The sequence below is a fragment of the Typopeltis vanoorti genome, chromosome 8 (genome assembly GCF_054136105.1).
Source record: "Typopeltis vanoorti isolate ZY-2024b chromosome 8, IOZ_Tvanoo_1.0, whole genome shotgun sequence".
NCBI classification, from domain to species: Eukaryota; Metazoa; Arthropoda; class Arachnida; order Uropygi; family Thelyphonidae; genus Typopeltis; species Typopeltis vanoorti.
In genome coordinates this window covers 68124861-68142600 of record NC_143556.1, presented here as the reverse complement: position 1 = coordinate 68142600, position 17740 = coordinate 68124861, and the positions used below count along the sequence as shown (strand labels likewise).

Sequence of the window (17740 nt, the reverse complement as noted above, 5' to 3'; positions counted from 1 at the left end):
TTCTTTCGCTACCTTTAATAATACTTTCAAGTCCTCTCTCATAAAAAATTTATCACCTTTCAATTCATTCGTACCCGCCACAATTATTAATTCTTTCACCCTCTGTTTTTGCACTCTAATACTCTCACATCATTAAATTTCGCACCCGGTAAGTACGATTTAGTTACACTGCCATCTATCACCCCTCTTAATAACGAGTCACCATACAACACTCTTTCCTTCATTTCAGAAACTCTCTCATTCTTACGCTGTTTATTTACGTTAGCCGAATCACTCTCTGGATAGAGTTTTGCAGGTGCTCTAATTGCCGCTGCGCATTTTGTATCACTGCGCGCAACCTAGTGATCTCACTTCCTACAAATAATTCCTCATTATTTTTATCATTTAAACCATTTTCTCTCTCTGTATGGTTGCTTTCACTCTTTCTTAGATCACCGCTCTCATTGCCATCTTGTACATTGCAATTCCCTATCAAGCCACTATTTTCACTGACATTCTGGCAATTCTGGCTTTCTTCAACCATAACTATCTCACAACCTGACACATACTTCAACTCCTCACTTTGCTTACACTTTCTGCACATTCTCCCACCACTATCACTTTGCTTACACTTTCTGCACATTCTCCCACCACTATCACTTTCAATCCAAATTCCAGCCTCATTCAAGAATGCATACATCCCACACACATCACATTGGACAAACTCTCTCACATTATAGTTTTTGAACAATGGCGTCGTATTTTTGGCCGCCATTATCTTACGTCGCATTGGCGCCGCCATATTCAAATCTATGAAACGTAATATTATATACTAAATTAAATAACGGAATTCGCACCAAAATCCCACAGACACAACAAACTACCAAAATTAGGCAATATTACGTTATGATTTTAACCTATATTCTAATTTTTACTCAAAATTGTACTTAGCTTTCGGGAGCTCTCTGAAAACACAACCATCCATCTGGCCCTCTAGCGACGGCATGATATAATCCAACTGCACAAAAACCATGGAGGTTATCAGCAGCAAACTTCATAATTTGGAGGCAGACCAGCTAATTTAATTGGCGAGTATACCAATATGAATTTTGCCCTTCTCAATCCACAACTGATATTCTGGCCTTCACTACCCACCTTTGGAGGAATAATACATAATTGTTCTTTCTCACATGTATTTTATCTTCTTTCTAAAGCATTTTATCAGGTCTGGCATAGAGTCCTACTCAGAAAAGTACAATTCGTATGGTCTGTTGTCTTCTCTATGCAAATGGGTCACTAGTGACCCATTTTTCTTCCTGAGAAGAAAGCTTCCTCTTCTCAGATTTCTCCATCATGGCATCAGTACCTCAAAGCTCTGTACTTTCACTTGAGACTCTTCTTCCTGTACATAAATGATCTGTTAAGACTGACTTCAAATCTTATCCATAGCTCCATAATGATAGCACTCCAGTCCTTTTTTTTTTTTTTGGACAAATCTTGTAGTACTCAATTCTCAGAAACTTCAAGATCAACCACAACCAACATACTTAACTCTCTAATCTCTTTGATACTATACTTCAGCAGGATGAGGACAATCTTCTAAACTAAACTTCAATGCTACCACAACTCAGTCCTCCTAATTTCTCACAAGAAAGATCTTGCAACACTTCCCTAACTTGTGATACCCAGATATCCTCAGAATACCCAGAAAGCAAAGGTATAGATCCATTTTGGATCTATATCTTGCCGTGTTTTGGCAGTTGAAGTAGCAGTGACTGAGATGGTCAAAGCACTATTTTGTACCTATACAACTTCTAACACTGTAGAAATCCCAAATCCACCCAACCAATATTGTTCATACATTTCAGATGGTGCACTCTCAAATTCTCTCTCTCTCTCTAAGATAGCTTCATGCTATTCAGAAGAGGGCAGAGTCTAGTTAAATGATCTCTCTCTCAGATCTACTCCAACTTCTGTCTCTCACATAGACACACACGGTTTGTGCTATACCTGTTCTATAGGTACTTTCATATACAATGGAACAGGCCACTAACCTTCCTCTCCACTTTCTTTCAAAACTAAAAATAACAGAAGGTGATGGTCAACACCCATTTACAGCCCAGTTCCAACGTTCCAAACTTCTTGAATCAAGTCGTTTCATTCTATCCACTTCTGTTCTTTAGAACAATAAGTCTTAAAAGAGGTAAACCATGAGTAGACATATCGGTACACAATAAATAACGGAAAAAACTCACGTAGAAAGATTATTTAATAGTATAATTTTCGCCTGTGTGTCACAGGCATCTTCAGTACATTAAGCTCAAAATTAAACACTAACTGACAATTCCAAAAAGCGCCACCTAAGTAGCTGGTGTAAGATAACTAAAAAGGTCAATAACTTTCCTAAAAAAAAAAAAAATTAATACAATAAAAAGTTAGGAAAGATTAGCTGATTTGTAAAGTACTATCTCCCATAAAGGGGATAGACGTAAGCCGTCGGATCTGTTTAAGTTAGGAGAATGAAGTAGAGTTTCACATGTTTCTTTATAAAGGCGTTCCATGAGAAACTGACTTTTGTGAAGAACTCTTGTCTTTCTCCAATGAACTCTGTGTCTAGTGAAGATGGCATGTTCAGAAAGTCCAGACTTTTCAGGTTTAAAGTATTCAATATAAGATTGGTGTTCTTCTAGCCGAATAGAGGCAGATCTTCCCGTTTGTCCGGAATAAGATAATCCACAAGAGCACGGAATCTGGTAGACACCTGGATGATTAAGATGTGGAAGCTTGTCCTTAGGAGAAGTGAGAAAGGTGGAGATTTTTCTAAACGGTCGAAAGGCAACAAAAATATTCAGTGGTTTTAAAACTTTTGCTATACGTTCACTGATGCCGTGTACATAAGGGATAGTAATGTGCGTTATTTCCTCTGTGTTTGAAGAGGAAGACATTAAAACTACTCAAAGTTCTTTCAATGAAGCAATTCTTATGTACAAGGCATCAGTGAACGTATAGCAAAAGTTTTAAAACCACTGAATATTTTTGTTGCCTTTCGACCGTTTAGAAAAATCTCCACCTTTCTCACTTCTCCTAAGGACAAGCTTCCACATCTTAATCATCCAGGTGTCTACCAGATTCCGTGCTCTTGTGGATTATCTTATTTCGAACAAACGGGAAGATCTGCCTCTATTCGGCTAGAAGAACACCAATCTTATATTGAATACTTTAAACCTGAAAAGTCTGGACTTTCTGAACATGCCATCTTCACTAGACACAGAGTTCATTGGAGAAAGACAAGAGTTCTTCACAAAAGTCAGTTTCTCATGGAACGCCTTTATAAAGAAACATGTGAAACTCTACTTCATTCTCCTAACTTAAACAGATCCGACAGCTTACGTCTATCCCCTTTATGGGAGATAGTACTTTACAAATCAGCTAATCTTTCCTAACTTTTTATTGTATTAATTTTTTTTTTTTTTTTTTAGGAAAGTTATTGACCTTTTTAGTTATCTTACACCAGCTACTTAGGTGGCGCTTTTTGGAATTGTCAGTTAGTGTTTAATTTTGAGCTTAATGTACTGAAGATGCCTGTGACACACAGGCGAAAATTATACTATTAAATAATCTTTCTACGAGTTTTTTCCGTTATTTATTGTGTACCGATCTTTAGAACAACTTCTCTCCCTCTGTCCTTCCCAATGACAACCGTCAGCTATTCCAAAAAAAAAAAAAAAAAAAAACTGTCAGATTCTTCTTTTCTTCTTATCCTCTTTTCTGTACACAGCACTGATATGCTAAAGGTCTTGCAACTTTTTTTTTTTTTTTTTTTGTGTAGCTCAAAATAAAGAAGTTTATATGCATTTGCTAGCATTATCTTAGATAGTGGCATACACAGAAGTGGGAAAACTCTTAAGGTGACATGTTGTTGTGGTTATAGCCTTTGGGCTGTTTAAGGGGCGGCTACATACGCCACCATCTAGGGAAATGACTATAAGCAAGATGGTTTCCCATTGTCTTCCTTGCCGTAATATATCCTATGTGGTCATGGGGCCGGTTTTCCTGCAGGATGAAAAACCCCAGATAAACTGGGGGAAAATCCTTGCTGTCCACTCCAAGACCGGCTAGCTATGGCTGAGAAAGATCCTTAAGCTCCTCACGTTGTCGATGGGAATCGAACCTAGGACACCCAGGCATATGGTTGCAAAGTGCATAGCCACTAGGTTAACTGCACAGACTAAGGTGACATATATACTCCTTCAAAAGATCAGTGCACCAAACTGAAGATTTAATAATTGCTTTAATAAATAAATAAATAAGCTTCGCAACCATATGCCAGGGGAAGGAGTGTCCTAGGTTCGATTCCCGTCGACGACGTGAGGAGATCAAGGATCTTCCTCAGCCATAGCCAAGTTAGCCAGTCTTGGGTGTGGGAAGCAGGGTTTGTCCACCTGCAAGCAGAAAAACCGGCCCCGTGAACACACAGGCTACAGTCATAGGATACCTCCAGGAATAAGGAGTAACCAACCTATTCAATAGGATTTTGGTTCTGAATGCCTACACGGTAAAAAGTGTAGGTCTACACGAGTGTAAATTAGAATAGGAAACCAGTTAAGTTCCAGCAGTATGAAACAGTTAGCTAATTTTTCATTTATTTCTTAAATATCTATGAGAAGAGTACTACTCTACTTTATATATATACTGTCAGTATGTACCTGTCATCTTTTCAAACATTTCCTCATGTGGAGCAATTTTTTTTTTTTTTTTAAATTTTGCTTATTCCTGATAGTGTGATAACACTATTAGATAAACATGATACCAGTAATAATGAATGAGGAAAACATTGACTGAATGGTTTTAGTCTATAATTGTTGCCTATAAATTTTATAGTGAATGTTGCCAATAAAACTAAAAGCTGCAAATAGTCCCTGGAAGAACTAACTACAGATTAATGACTAAATGAAAGGAGGTTGACCATAGCCACTTAATCAATGGGACTTTCCTCATATAAAGAAAAGATATTACACATATGTTGACGAGTTCCACCATATTTTTCTAGTGTCAAAAAATAGTATCCTAAATTGAAATTGAGAACCAAAAGTACATTGTCTGTATTTTTATTTTTTTTTATTAAATTTTATTTTATTTTATTAAACTTGATTTAAATGAAAGATTTTCCCTTACTGTGCTTTATAGAAACGTCTTTAAAACTATGACAGCTATTGTAAAATCATTAAATTTGTAGTAAATCTGTTAAAACTATTGTATTTGTATTGTATTTATAGTTCCTCAATTCTATTTGCATAGTCTTCTCTGGTTGTCACATGCATGTATTCTCTGGAGAAGGATAAACAACCTGTCTTTTCTGATTCAGGATTAGCTCCTTCAAATTGAAAAAGGTCTTATAAAGGTTCTTCACCTCCTAAATGGGATTCTAATCCAGAATCTTTCCAAAAGGGCATCATCATTATCAACTGAACTACAGTCTCTAAGACTTAGGCTATGAAGAATTACCAACTGAAACAAATAGTAAGGGGCACATGCTGATGATACATATTGCATCAATTGTAATTTTAACATAGTGGTTTAGAAAATATTTGCCAGAATGAAGACACAGAACTATGCAACTGAACAATCTGAACAATTCAAACAAATAAAAAAATAATTAAAAAAAAAAAAGTTCTATTAAGAGCATTGACTATAATTATATTTAGACCAGATTGTGTAAAGGCTGGACAATAATAAATATGTTGCATGCTTCGAATAGAAAGGACCTCATTTTGATTCTTGTCACAATGAGAGGGATCTTCTTATGAGCTTTTACAATTAGAGGTAAGTTAGCCAAACTCAGATGAAGGTTGCAGGATTTTTTCTCCCGGAAATTTCAGTTTTTCATCCGACATGCAGGCAAATCAGCCAGGAGAACACATGCAATTTACAGACAACTAACACTATCACTGGTAGGCAGTAGATAAGGTGGTGTGTAGTTGATGGATTAAGTAATCAGTAGAGAAGGTGAGATGTGTTTAGAGGTAGAATGCCCTCCATCCACACACATCTTAGAGGTATATTGTAGTAAGAAGTAGATACATGAATATCGTTGGCATAAAAATTGCCTTTACTAACATTTATTTCAATGTTTAATTTATTTCAAAACAAACTATACACAAATTTAAAGCTTATAATATTACATAAATTAAACAGAAAATGGTAAATAAGCAAGAATGTTAAGTTTCAAGCACTATCACTTCAAAAATTAGACTAATATTACAATCTCAGAAAGCAATCTGTAAAATTATTTAAGTCTATACTCAACAAACCAAAACATTTATATTTTATACTAATGTTTTGCAAGATAATGCAAATGATCAATAGCAGACAAGTTATACCAGAATGAAAATTATTTGAATCCGCAACTGATATGCAATAATTTACACCAATCTACCCACACCATATAAAGGGGTGTTTAAGGATCAAAGCCACATAACCGAGAGGAAATTTCCATATAGCCTTTAAAGGAATGCAGAGAACCGACCAGGACTTCTGACCTAATATCCAATCCTCACCTCTCATGGTGCACCATGAGAGGTGAGGATTGGATAATCTACCTGGATACTGAACAAACGAGGATAGCCTGCAATTTGGAATATAGCCGACCAAATTTTATTCTTATTGGCTTAAACCAAAACATAAAATGATGGTACAACATGACAGAATTTCATGCCAGCTGGGGCGTCACCTGGTTAACAAGGTCCCCCATTGTTTTTGCCGGAACCAGGGCAAACGGCAAAAGTCAGCTACTGGAACAAATCCTAAAACCCATCCCAACTCAGCATCACCAGAGTTCAAGATCGGTACTATCAATATAAGAAGCCTGAATGGCAAAGAAATGGAGCTAGCTGAGGAACTGGATAAGTACCAGATCGACATAATATGGGTGACTGAAACAAAAAAGGAAAAAACTGGTGAGATCTTTCTGAGCAATAAATACAAAATGTTATATTCAGGAAATGACAATCAAGGAAAAGAAGGAGTAGCAATAGTATTCAACAAAAAATATGAGGCTAATCTTCTTGAATGGCAGGCAATTTCAAGTAGAATGATATGGGCAAATATCAGAATGGGGGAATTGGACAATGAGACTGATTTGTACCTATGGTCCCACAGAAGGTTCTGCTAAGGTAGAAGTGCAGGAATTTTTTAAGGCTTTACAAAAACAACTGACACAATGAAAAAGAAAAAGTTGTGCTTGTTGGGATTCTAAATAGCAGGGTAGGAAATGATTTTGTAAACATACAAAATGAAATTATTTCATTTTGTATGTTTACAAAATGAAATTTTGTAAACATACAAAAATATTTTGGGAAAATTTGAAAAAAAAAGAGCAAAGCTAATAATAACGACAAATACTTGTTGGATTTCTGCTCAGGACATGGACTGGTTATTATTAACACAATTTTCCACAAAAATATACACAAATTCATATGGAGAGAAGAGACAAGGAATAAGAAAAGTCTCACTGACTATGTTATTGTTGATAGTGAATTTTTCTCCCTGGTGCAGGACACCAGAGTGTACAGAGGATTTGAAATTAGAAATGACCATCATTTAGTCTTGAGCAGGATAAAATTGAATTCCATATTGAAAAGAAGGACATGTAAGAAAGTTTTAAAGCAAATTAAAGTTAAGCAGCTCTCAGATGTGAACTGTAGACTAAAATACACAAACATTATTCAAGAAAAAAATGAAAGAGTTTGAGAATAGGGAACCAAAACTTGGAGATTCAGCGGCAAGCCCTGAAGAAAACACTGATTGATTCAGCCAGAGAAGCATGTGGTGAGGTTGTCTGCAGGGATAGAAAAATCAGCACTCCATGGTGGACAAGTTAAAGAAAAGAAGAAAGCATATCAAAAGTTCCTGGCAAATAAATCAGCTTGTGCTCTTAGAGAATACAATGACAAATGTAAGAAAGCTAAACGCTGTGTAAAACTAGCTACACAAAAGACATGGGAAGACTTTGGTAAGAACACAGAAAATAAATATCAAGAAGGTGACAAAATATTCTGGAGGCTGTTGAAAAAGCTTAGAAATGAAGGAAAGAATGCTGTAAAAGGAATTAGAGATGATAAAGGTGGCATGAAAACTGGTGAAAAAGATATCCTTGATGTATGAAGTAATTACTTCGAAAAATTGCTAAATGAAACAAGCAGCGATAACAGAACAGTAGTAAAAAACACTCAGACAAACAATCAGAAATACACATCCATACTTAAAGTAAAAAAAGCCACCAAAAGCCTCAAATGTGGAAACGCAGCAGGAGTTGATGATATTCGACCAGAAATGCTCAAGTATGGAGGAATAAGTCTTACAGTGGCTGCACTGCATAGTTCAGAAGGCCTGGGCAAAGGGAAGAATTGCAGATGGTTGGAGTAGAGCTCTCTTAGTACCCATATATAAAAAGGGAAATAAAACTGAATGTGAAAATTACAGAGGTATTTCTCTACTGAGTGTTTCTGGTAAAATATATTCAAGTATACTTGAGAAATGGTTGATAAGGATTGTGGAAGAAAAGCTTGGTGAAGAACAAGCTGGATTCAGGCCAAATAGAAGCTGTCAGGATCAGATTTTCACTTTACAACAAGTAAATGAGAAATCATGGGAATATAATAAAGATCAGTATTTAACTTTTATAGATCTGGAAAAGGCATATGACAAGGTGCCGAGAGAGAGAGAGAGAGACAGAAGGTATTCAAAACGTGGGGCATTATATCAAGCAATAATGAGTCTTTATTTGAGTTGTAAGTCAGCAGTTAGAATTGAAGGAAGTACAGGAAGATGGTTTAATGTTAAATCTGGTGTCAGACAAGAACGTACATTATCCCCTCTGTTATTCATTATCTATATGGATCTCATTAAGAAGGAAAGTGGTATTAAACCAGATATCAAAACAGGAGATGTTAATCTCAGCTCTTTACTTTTATGCTGATGATGTTATACTTCTAAATAAATCTGCTACAAGTCTGCAAGATTCCCTGACTAAATTTAATAACTGTTGTAATAGATTTGGTATGAAAATCAGCAATAAAAAGACAAAGATAATGAAAATAGACAGAAGCAATGAAAATATCAACTGCATTCTGAATGGAAAACCTATAGAAGAAATGAAACATTTCAACTACTTACGCACGATTTTTAGTGAAGATGGTAAATTAAATATGGAAATGCACAATAGAATCAACAAACTGGTATTGGAGGAAGTCAACTGAATAAAGTTATATGGAATAAGAGAGAAATTAGCCAAAACACTAAATTAGCTGTATACAAGACAGTGTTCAAGCCAATTTTAAGTTATGGATCAGACAGCTGGGTCAGAAGTAAAATTAGTCTTTAACCAAAGACTAGAGACTGCAGATATGAGAGTCCTGAGAAAGATTAGGGGCACGAACAGATGGCATTAATGGCAATATCATATTAAAAACGAGGATATTAAGAAAGAACTTGACATTGTGAGCATCCAGAAATGTGTTAGCAGAGCTAATTTCAGGTGGTATGGTCACTTGGAGAAGGACAGATTAGCAAATCAAGTGTTCTCTGCCAGGTTGACAGAAAAAAGACTCAGAGGAAGACCAACATATAGGTGGACTGATATGGTAATAAGTGCCTTAGAAGATAGAAATATAAGATCTGATAATATTGGAGTCTTGACAAGTAACAGACTGATTTGGAGGAAAATTGTAGATAGGAAGTTAGTAATGATGTAATTTTTTTCATGTAGTACTCTTGTATCCTGTACCCCCCCCCTTAGGGGCATATACAAGGTGTTTCAAAAAGAATGTCCCAATTTGAAAATTGTATACCTCTACAACCATGAACCACAAATGAATACGACTTGTACCATTTGTAATTGTGGTGAGTGAAACTTTAGGCCTTACTTCATAATTGGTAATTTATTTTGTAACTGTATCACATTTTCATTATTAAATATAATTATTTGAAATCGGGTCATTCTTTTTGAAACATCCTGTATATCAGGAATTTGAATGATGATGATACAAATGATCAATAGCAGACAAGTTATACCAGAATGAAAATTATTTGAATCCACAACTGATATGCAATAATTTACACCAATCTACCCACTACACCATATACCAAGACAGCAAAAGATTTCTAATTGAACATGAACTCTGCTAACAAGACCTGTGCAATAAAAATCTGATTTTATACTCACTGTACATCATATTAACATTTCAAGTGCCCTTGTTTCGTCAAAATACTTATGAAACATGCCACTGTATTTCTCATAGAACACACAGAAACCCATATGAAGAGTTTTTCTAAACAGCATCAAAAGTAAATATAACTGTATTACTTTGCATAATGATTAACAGTCACATTCAATCTACAATTGAATGGAAGGCAAGGAATAATGAGGAAAAAACTTTATACCAGTGTTTGGTAAGACTAAACAATGGCATGAAGGAAAAAAGAACTGTGTAATCTTACCTCTGCTTTGGCCAGTAAGTTTGTCCCTTAAAACATTTATCTGGTAAACAGGCCCAAATTCTTCAAATATTTTTTTCAGATCATTTTCATCCCAAGTACGAGGAATCTGTCCTACAAACATCTTAATTGTATCTGGATCAGGTTGCTCATTGTGAGCCGAGTTCATAATGCTATAGTAAAACAAACAGAGAAAAATATCAAAAACAATGTCTATATAAAATTCTAAAATTACCATTTACATTTTTTCCTTATCTGAAACAGCTCGAACAGTTCACAGCTATTGGACATTTTTTAAAAATAACTTATGACTATATAACCAAATTATAAAATAGAAAAACTATTACTAAAAGGCACCACTAGTTTCGTTTTGCTAGGCTTCATCAAGGCATAACATTACTTGTGTAAAACAGACATAGTATTAAATTAAAAATGGATTGCTAACAATGGAAGGAATTCTTGGGCTAGCTACATTATTGTTCTCATGTGACTACAGTACACTAGTGCAATGAATTAGGTTGTCGTCATCTCACGTACACCATAGTTGAATAGCAGAGGAGTAAAAATCAGAATGGTTGTGGCTGAGGTTCACATTATGGTGGGCAGGGTTCAGTACAATCTGTTGATTCCAACTATTTATTAACTTATTGTTGATATTATATCCATCATCCTCAGAGCACAAAAAACAGTTTGTCAGTATGCAAAACAACGACTTATGTCAGAGAGATTGTTTCTGGAATCAACAGCAGCCTTGAAACACACTGCAAACCTCAACGAGTATGGCTGTATAAATTTACCAAAGTTTGGGAGACAATCATCTCAAGACCTAATAAGTGCTTTCTCTCTCTCTCTTCCCCCCCCCCTAGAGAAATAATGACTACAGTACACTAGTACAATAGATAGATTGTTGGTACCACAATCCAGAATCCCAGTTCTAGAAACCAAACATGAACTTTTAAGCCACTTCAGATCTTCTTTTCTGAAATCACCCTGCTGTTTATTAACTGGGTGGTAGTTTCCCACCAGGTGATGAAATTCATCCAAGTACTAACTATGGAATGACTCTAGACTATCTCTGGACTTAAAATTTTGGTTGGCATACTATTCCCTCCCCCTACATTAGAATTACTTTTTGCTAACACCCCTCTCTCCTCCAAGTGAGAATGTTTTTGCTATTATGATTGCTTTTCTTCCTTTTTGTCATTTTTGCATTTGCAAAAAAAGCATTTTAACTTTTTTAAAATTAAAATATGGAGAAAATATCAATGTAAAGAAAAATTTTCAAGGTGTTTTCCAAATTATTTTTTTTTTTAAATATACTTAACTGGAAAAAAAAAAAAAAAGAACCATTTTAAGTTGCATAGGCAAGTCTCTGCACATAGCTATAAAACAACAATGGATATTTATATCCTTTATTCAAATATCTACTTTAAATTTTTGTGCAATTAAACAAATATACCAAAATCACAAGGTAATTTTTAAAACTACAAAAGGCTTGTTATCTATAATTTGAGAAATAAGTCAAGGAATTAATTCTTCAAAAAACATGCATACTTTGAGTGGGGGGGGGGGGGGAACAACTAAAGCCCAAAAAAAGCAATGTCTGGTAAACTGCCAGTTTGGACTATCATTATCATCACTGCATTGATTTCTTATACTGCCATGTTCATACAAACTTCTAAGATTTTGATATTATTACTACTACACCCTACCATGGAGTTGGCAGACTCATTGTGGGAGGTTCACTCAACTGACAATATATTTAACATATTGAATCTTAAAATCCTTAACACTCCCTATGCTGAATAAAAGCCAAAAGGCTATTTTTCTGGCAACCTTAATAATAATGAAGGGGATACAAATCCTTTGATGTTTATCTGCCAGTAAGCGAAACTCTAAGAACTAGGACTAAGATCTATGATAACTGGTAATTAGTTTACGAAATTAACAACGCATATAAAGTATATTAATTAAAGGCAACTTTAATGAATAACTTCTATATTTCGGCAACGTCACGTTGCCATCTTCAGGAACATAAAGATATGGTATGTGCATGCAGGCACTAACAAAAGCAAATGAGGAAGAAAGCAAGAAACTAGTATTGTTCCTAAAGTCCTAATGGTGCCCTCTGGCGGGCTAATTTGGTTGTCTTGGCAGGTGGGCTGAAGTCTCCCAAATTTGGGGTAGTTTCATGCACCCAAATTTGTTGAGGTTAGGAACGTTTTTTAGAGCTGCTGATGATTCCTTGAATAATATTTTGTATTTAAACTTGCTGCGGTGTATTATTTTTGTTTTCTTCCAACGAATTCTATGGTGGGTATCTAAGGCATGGTCTGCCAGCCCAGAGCGGCTGTACTGGTGAAACCGGATGTAGTCTTTGTGTTCTGAAATCCTGATGTTTGCTGTCCTGCCTGTTTGGCCAAAGTAGGACAATTTGCAGCTGCAAGGGACCTGGTATACACCAGGTAGGTCTAGGGGAAGTGATTGGTCTTTGGTAGAGCGATAAGGGATGCCAACTTTTTATATGGTCTGTAACAAGAAGTAAGGTCATATTTTTTGAGGATATTGGTTATTTTCTCAGAGGTGCCCTGGATGTAGGGGATGGTGATAGATTTGGTGTAATCTTTATTGTGGAGGGGGGGAGGGGTTGTGGTTTACTGGTTTTAGTATTTTTTGGGGGTTATAGCCATTGGCTAAGAAAGTGTTGAGGATGTGGTTTAGTTCAGTAGTTAGGGCCTTGTCATCTGAGCAAGCAGATTAATTTTGCCCTGTTATATAGTGTTTTATAACCCCATATTGTTGTGAGGGGGGGGGGGATTGCTGGTGAATGTATCTGCCAGCATAGGTGGGTTTTCTGTAAACAGAGAAAACCAAAGATCCATCAAGCTGGCAAGTGATTAAAGTGTCTAGGAAGGGGAGGGTGTTGTTTTCCTCTTTTTCTAAGGTGACTTGGACTCTGGGGTGTTGGTTGTTTAAGTGTGCTAGTAAGGAGTGGAGTGTGTCTGAGCCATGTGGCCAAATAGAGAACACATCATCCACGTAACGAAGCCAAATAGTGGATTTTTGTGGGGCGGAGTTTAAGGCTTTCTCTTCAAAGGTCTCCATAAAGAAATTGGCCAAGGGTGGGAAAAGTGGTGAACCCATGGCTGTTCCCTCTATCTGTTTGTAGAACTTTCCTTGCCAAACGAAATAGCCTGAGTTCACTGTGAACTCAAATAGGGCTGAGATATTGGGAGGAAACTTGGCTTGGATGAGCTTTAGGGTTTCTTTGAGTGGGACATTATTATTATTATTATTACGGGCAACTCCAGGGAGCATTAGACTCATCGAGGGAGGCCCCAAATCATATTCATCACAACTATTCGACATTCATACAGTATCTATCATACCTCGCCTTAAACTCATTCACTGTCACAGCATCCACCACAGACTCAGGGAGCGCATTCCACTCATTCACTACTCTAAAAGTAAAGAACCCAGCTCTAACACCTTTACTAACCACACTTTTGCCCAGTTTCCATGGATGTCCCCTAGTCCTCCCACAACCAGCCCTGTTCTCAAAAATATCTTCTGAATTAATTTTATAGAAACCCTTCAGTAATTTGAATGTCTCAATCATATCTCCCCTCCTCTGCCTATCAACCAATTTTTACAACCCACAAATCCTCAACCTGTTCTCATACAGTTCATTCCACAGACCTGCTATCATCTTGGTCACTCGCCTCTGGATCCTCTCCACCTCCTCCCCATCAAGAAGAAACCTAGGTGACCAAATCTGAGCACAGTAGTCGAGATGGGGTCTTATCAAGGCTCGATACAGAGGAACAATAACCTGCTTGTCTCTGCTTGTCAACGTATTCTTCAGCAACCAATTGATTTGATGAGCTGATTTGGCCACTTTTGCAATGTGTCCCCTAAATTTCAATTCCTTATCCACCAACACTCCTAAATCTCATGCCTCATCAATTTCCTGGAGCACGGTTCCATCAATGCAGTAAACTGCCTCCAATCTCTTCACCCCAAAATGCATAACCTTACATTTTGCCACATTAAATTGATATCCATTCTCCCTAGCCCAGACCTCCAATCTATCCAAATCATCCTGCAAAATTTTGACGTCATCTGCATTCACTGTTGCCCTACCCAACTTCGCATCATCTGCAAACAAATGAACTGTTCCTCTCAGATCCTTTCCTATATCATTTATGAACAAATTAAACAGCAGTGGTCCAAAAACAGATCCTTGTGGCACACCACTAGTCACAGGCCGTCTTGTGGACTCTACTCCTGAGTAAACCACTCTCTGATATCTCTCCGTCAACCACCCTCCTATCCATCTCATCAACCCTATGTCCATTCCCATATGCTGCAATTTACTGATTAGAATTCCATGTGGTATCCTGTCAAAGGCCTTAGCAAGGTCCAGTAGAATCACTGTAAACCCATTTCCCTTATCCAGTTCAGCCGTCACTGTGTTATAATACGTGAGCAAGTTACTGAGGCATGACCTACCCTTCACAAAACCATGCTGTCCCCAATACAGTATCCCATTTTCTTCTATCCAATCTTGTATTTTCCTCTTGACTATTTTCTCTAAGATCTTGATAATGATTCCTGTTATGCTGATTGGCCGGTAATTTTCAACAGCAGCCTTGGAACCACCTTTGTGCAGTGGAACTATTTTCCCCTCTTTCCACCCCCTTGGGACTGACCCAGTCCTGAGGCTCAAATTAAACAAAATGGTCAAGGGCACTGACAATTCTTTGGCCGCTTCACGTACGACACGAGCTGGTATACCATCCAATCCCACAGATGTATTGACATTGAGGTTCTGTAATAGACTAGTTACCTCTACTTCATTCATCACAATTCCAGTATAAGCTGTTGGTTCTTCCATTTCTGCAAAGTCACCACCTGGATGATATACTCTTGCAAAGTGCTCGCTCAGTAATTCCACAACATCGACTGATTCGGTTACCTCCCTACCCTCAGCATTTTTTAAGATCATTCTACCATGAGCATTTTTCCTTTTACTTGCAACATATTGAAAAAACTGTTTGGGATTCTCTTTAGCCTGCATGGCCAATTTCCTTTCGTAATCTGCTTTTGCTTTTCTTACCACCCTTGTTACCATCCTGGCCTGAGCTTTATACTGTTCCTGCACCTGATGGTCACCCTTCTCCTTAAATTCCCTCCACAATTGTTTCTTTTTTTGCAGCTCAAGCTTAATAGTGTTATTCATCCATTTAACCCCTACTTGATTTATTATTCGGACTCTTGGTATACAGTCAACCATTGCCTCCTGCAAACAGTTCTTAACCACCTCCCATGCACTATCAACATCCAGCCCTTGCAGTTTTACATGCCATGGCATTGAGCCAAGCACACACCTAAGCTTGTCATACTTACCAGCCTGGTAATTCCACATGTACCCTGTCTTAATTGTAAATTCGACTCCTTTAGCCACCTCCCAAGTCATGACCTTATGGTCACTCTCACCAATTGGTGGCAACATGGTCATGTTCGTTACAGCTACATTCTCAGTTGCAATTACTAGGTCCAGCACTCTCTGCCCCCTGGTATTTTCCAATACATGTTGCCGTAGATAGTTGTCCCTTAATAACTGCATAAAATCCAATTCCTTCCTCCCATGTGCCCTCTCCTCTTTCCAGTCAATGTTACCATAATTGAAATCACCCATAATAATTACCCTCCTTCCACTCATTTCTTCTATTTGCTTATGCATACTATCCCCACCATCCACTCCATCACCCGGTCTATAGCAGCACCCAATTTTATATTTAGTGAATAGGGAGGAGACGTCAAAACTGACCATTATGTCAGTGTGTTGGAGTGAGAGGTTTTCAATACTGGCTTTAAAGTGGGCTGAGTTTTTTATGTGTGATGGTGTGTTACCAGTATAGTGTGTGAGCGTTTTGGCTAAATGTTTGGCTAATTTATATGTGGGGGAATCAATGCCATCCACTATGGGACGTAATGGCACATTTTGTTTATGTATTTTTGGGAGTCCATATAATCGGGGGGGGGGGGTCTAGAGTTATAAGATTTTAGTTTGTTAGTGACTTCCACAGGCCAAGAAGTGACTTTCTTAAGGAGTCTGTGGAGAGTTCTAATCTGAGAGCTGGTAGGATTTGCCGATAGTTTTTCGATATGAAACTCATAGATCTTAGTCCTAGTTCTTAGAGTTTTGCTTACTGGCAGATAAACATCAAAGGATTTGTATCCCCTTCATTATTACTCCCTATGTTAACAACATATTCTGGTAATTTGTTCCATTCATTCACAATTCTCTATATAAAAAAATTACTCCTCACACCCTTCTTCACCACACATGCAACTTCCAGGGATGGCCTCTGATTCTTCCTCTCTTGCCTTCTAATTTTTTTATAATTACTCAGCATTAATCCGATAAAATCTCCTCACTTAAACATCTCTATCATATCACCTCTTTTTTTCTCTCCTATCCACCAAACTCTGCAATCCATTCCTTCAATCTCTCTTTCTCCATAGCCAATACTCCAGAAGCTTGATATTGTCTTAGTCATCTCTAGACCCTCTCCGATGTTTCCACATCACAATGAAATCCAGGTGACCAAATCTGACCACAACAGTCCAAGTGTAGTCTGACCAGTGCTTTATATAGTGGCACAATTATTATTATTACAGGCAACTCCAGGGAGTCTTTAGACTCATCGAGGGAGGCCCCTAAACATCTTGTCAAGAACTATTCAGCATTTGCACACTATCTATCATACTTTGCTTTGAACTCATTCTCAGTCATGAGACCCACAACAGACTAAGGCAGCTTATTCCATTCATTCCCCACTTTCCAAGTAAAAAACAAGTTCTAACACCCTTACTAAATACACTCTTGCTCAGTTTCCATGGATGGCACCTAGTTCTCCTACAAACAGACCTGTACTGAAAAATTTCCTGTGAATTAATCTTGTAAAAACCCCACAGTAATTTGAATGTCTCAATCATATCATCCCTTTTCTGCCTATTAACCAATTTCTGTAACCCACAGATCTTCAACCTGTTCTCATAAAGTTCATTCTACAGACCAGTTACCATCTTGGTCACTCGCCTCTGGATCCTCTCTACCTCCTCCCCCATCAAGAAGAAACTCTGGCGTCCAGATCTGGGCACAGTAGTCAAGATGGGGGTCTTATCAAGGCTCGATAAAGAGGAACAATAACCTGCTTGTCTCTGCTCGTTAAAGTATTCTTCAGTAACCAAGTGATCT

At 37.3% G+C, this 17740-nt stretch overlaps 1 protein-coding gene across 4 annotated transcripts in view; it reads right to left on the bottom strand.

Moving 5' to 3' along the window:
• LOC150104072 (CUGBP Elav-like family member 1) overlaps nucleotides 1-17740 on the bottom strand; it is a 579257-nt gene that overhangs the window by 518943 nt on the left and 42574 nt on the right. For all 4 annotated transcript variants that reach the window (XM_090397270.1, XM_090397273.1, XM_090397272.1 and 1 more), the window contains exon 2: nucleotides 10477-10646. In XM_090397270.1, the coding sequence (XP_090253396.1) occupies nucleotides 10477-10646 (170 nt within the window). The remainder of the gene's footprint in view (nucleotides 1-10476; nucleotides 10647-17740) is intronic.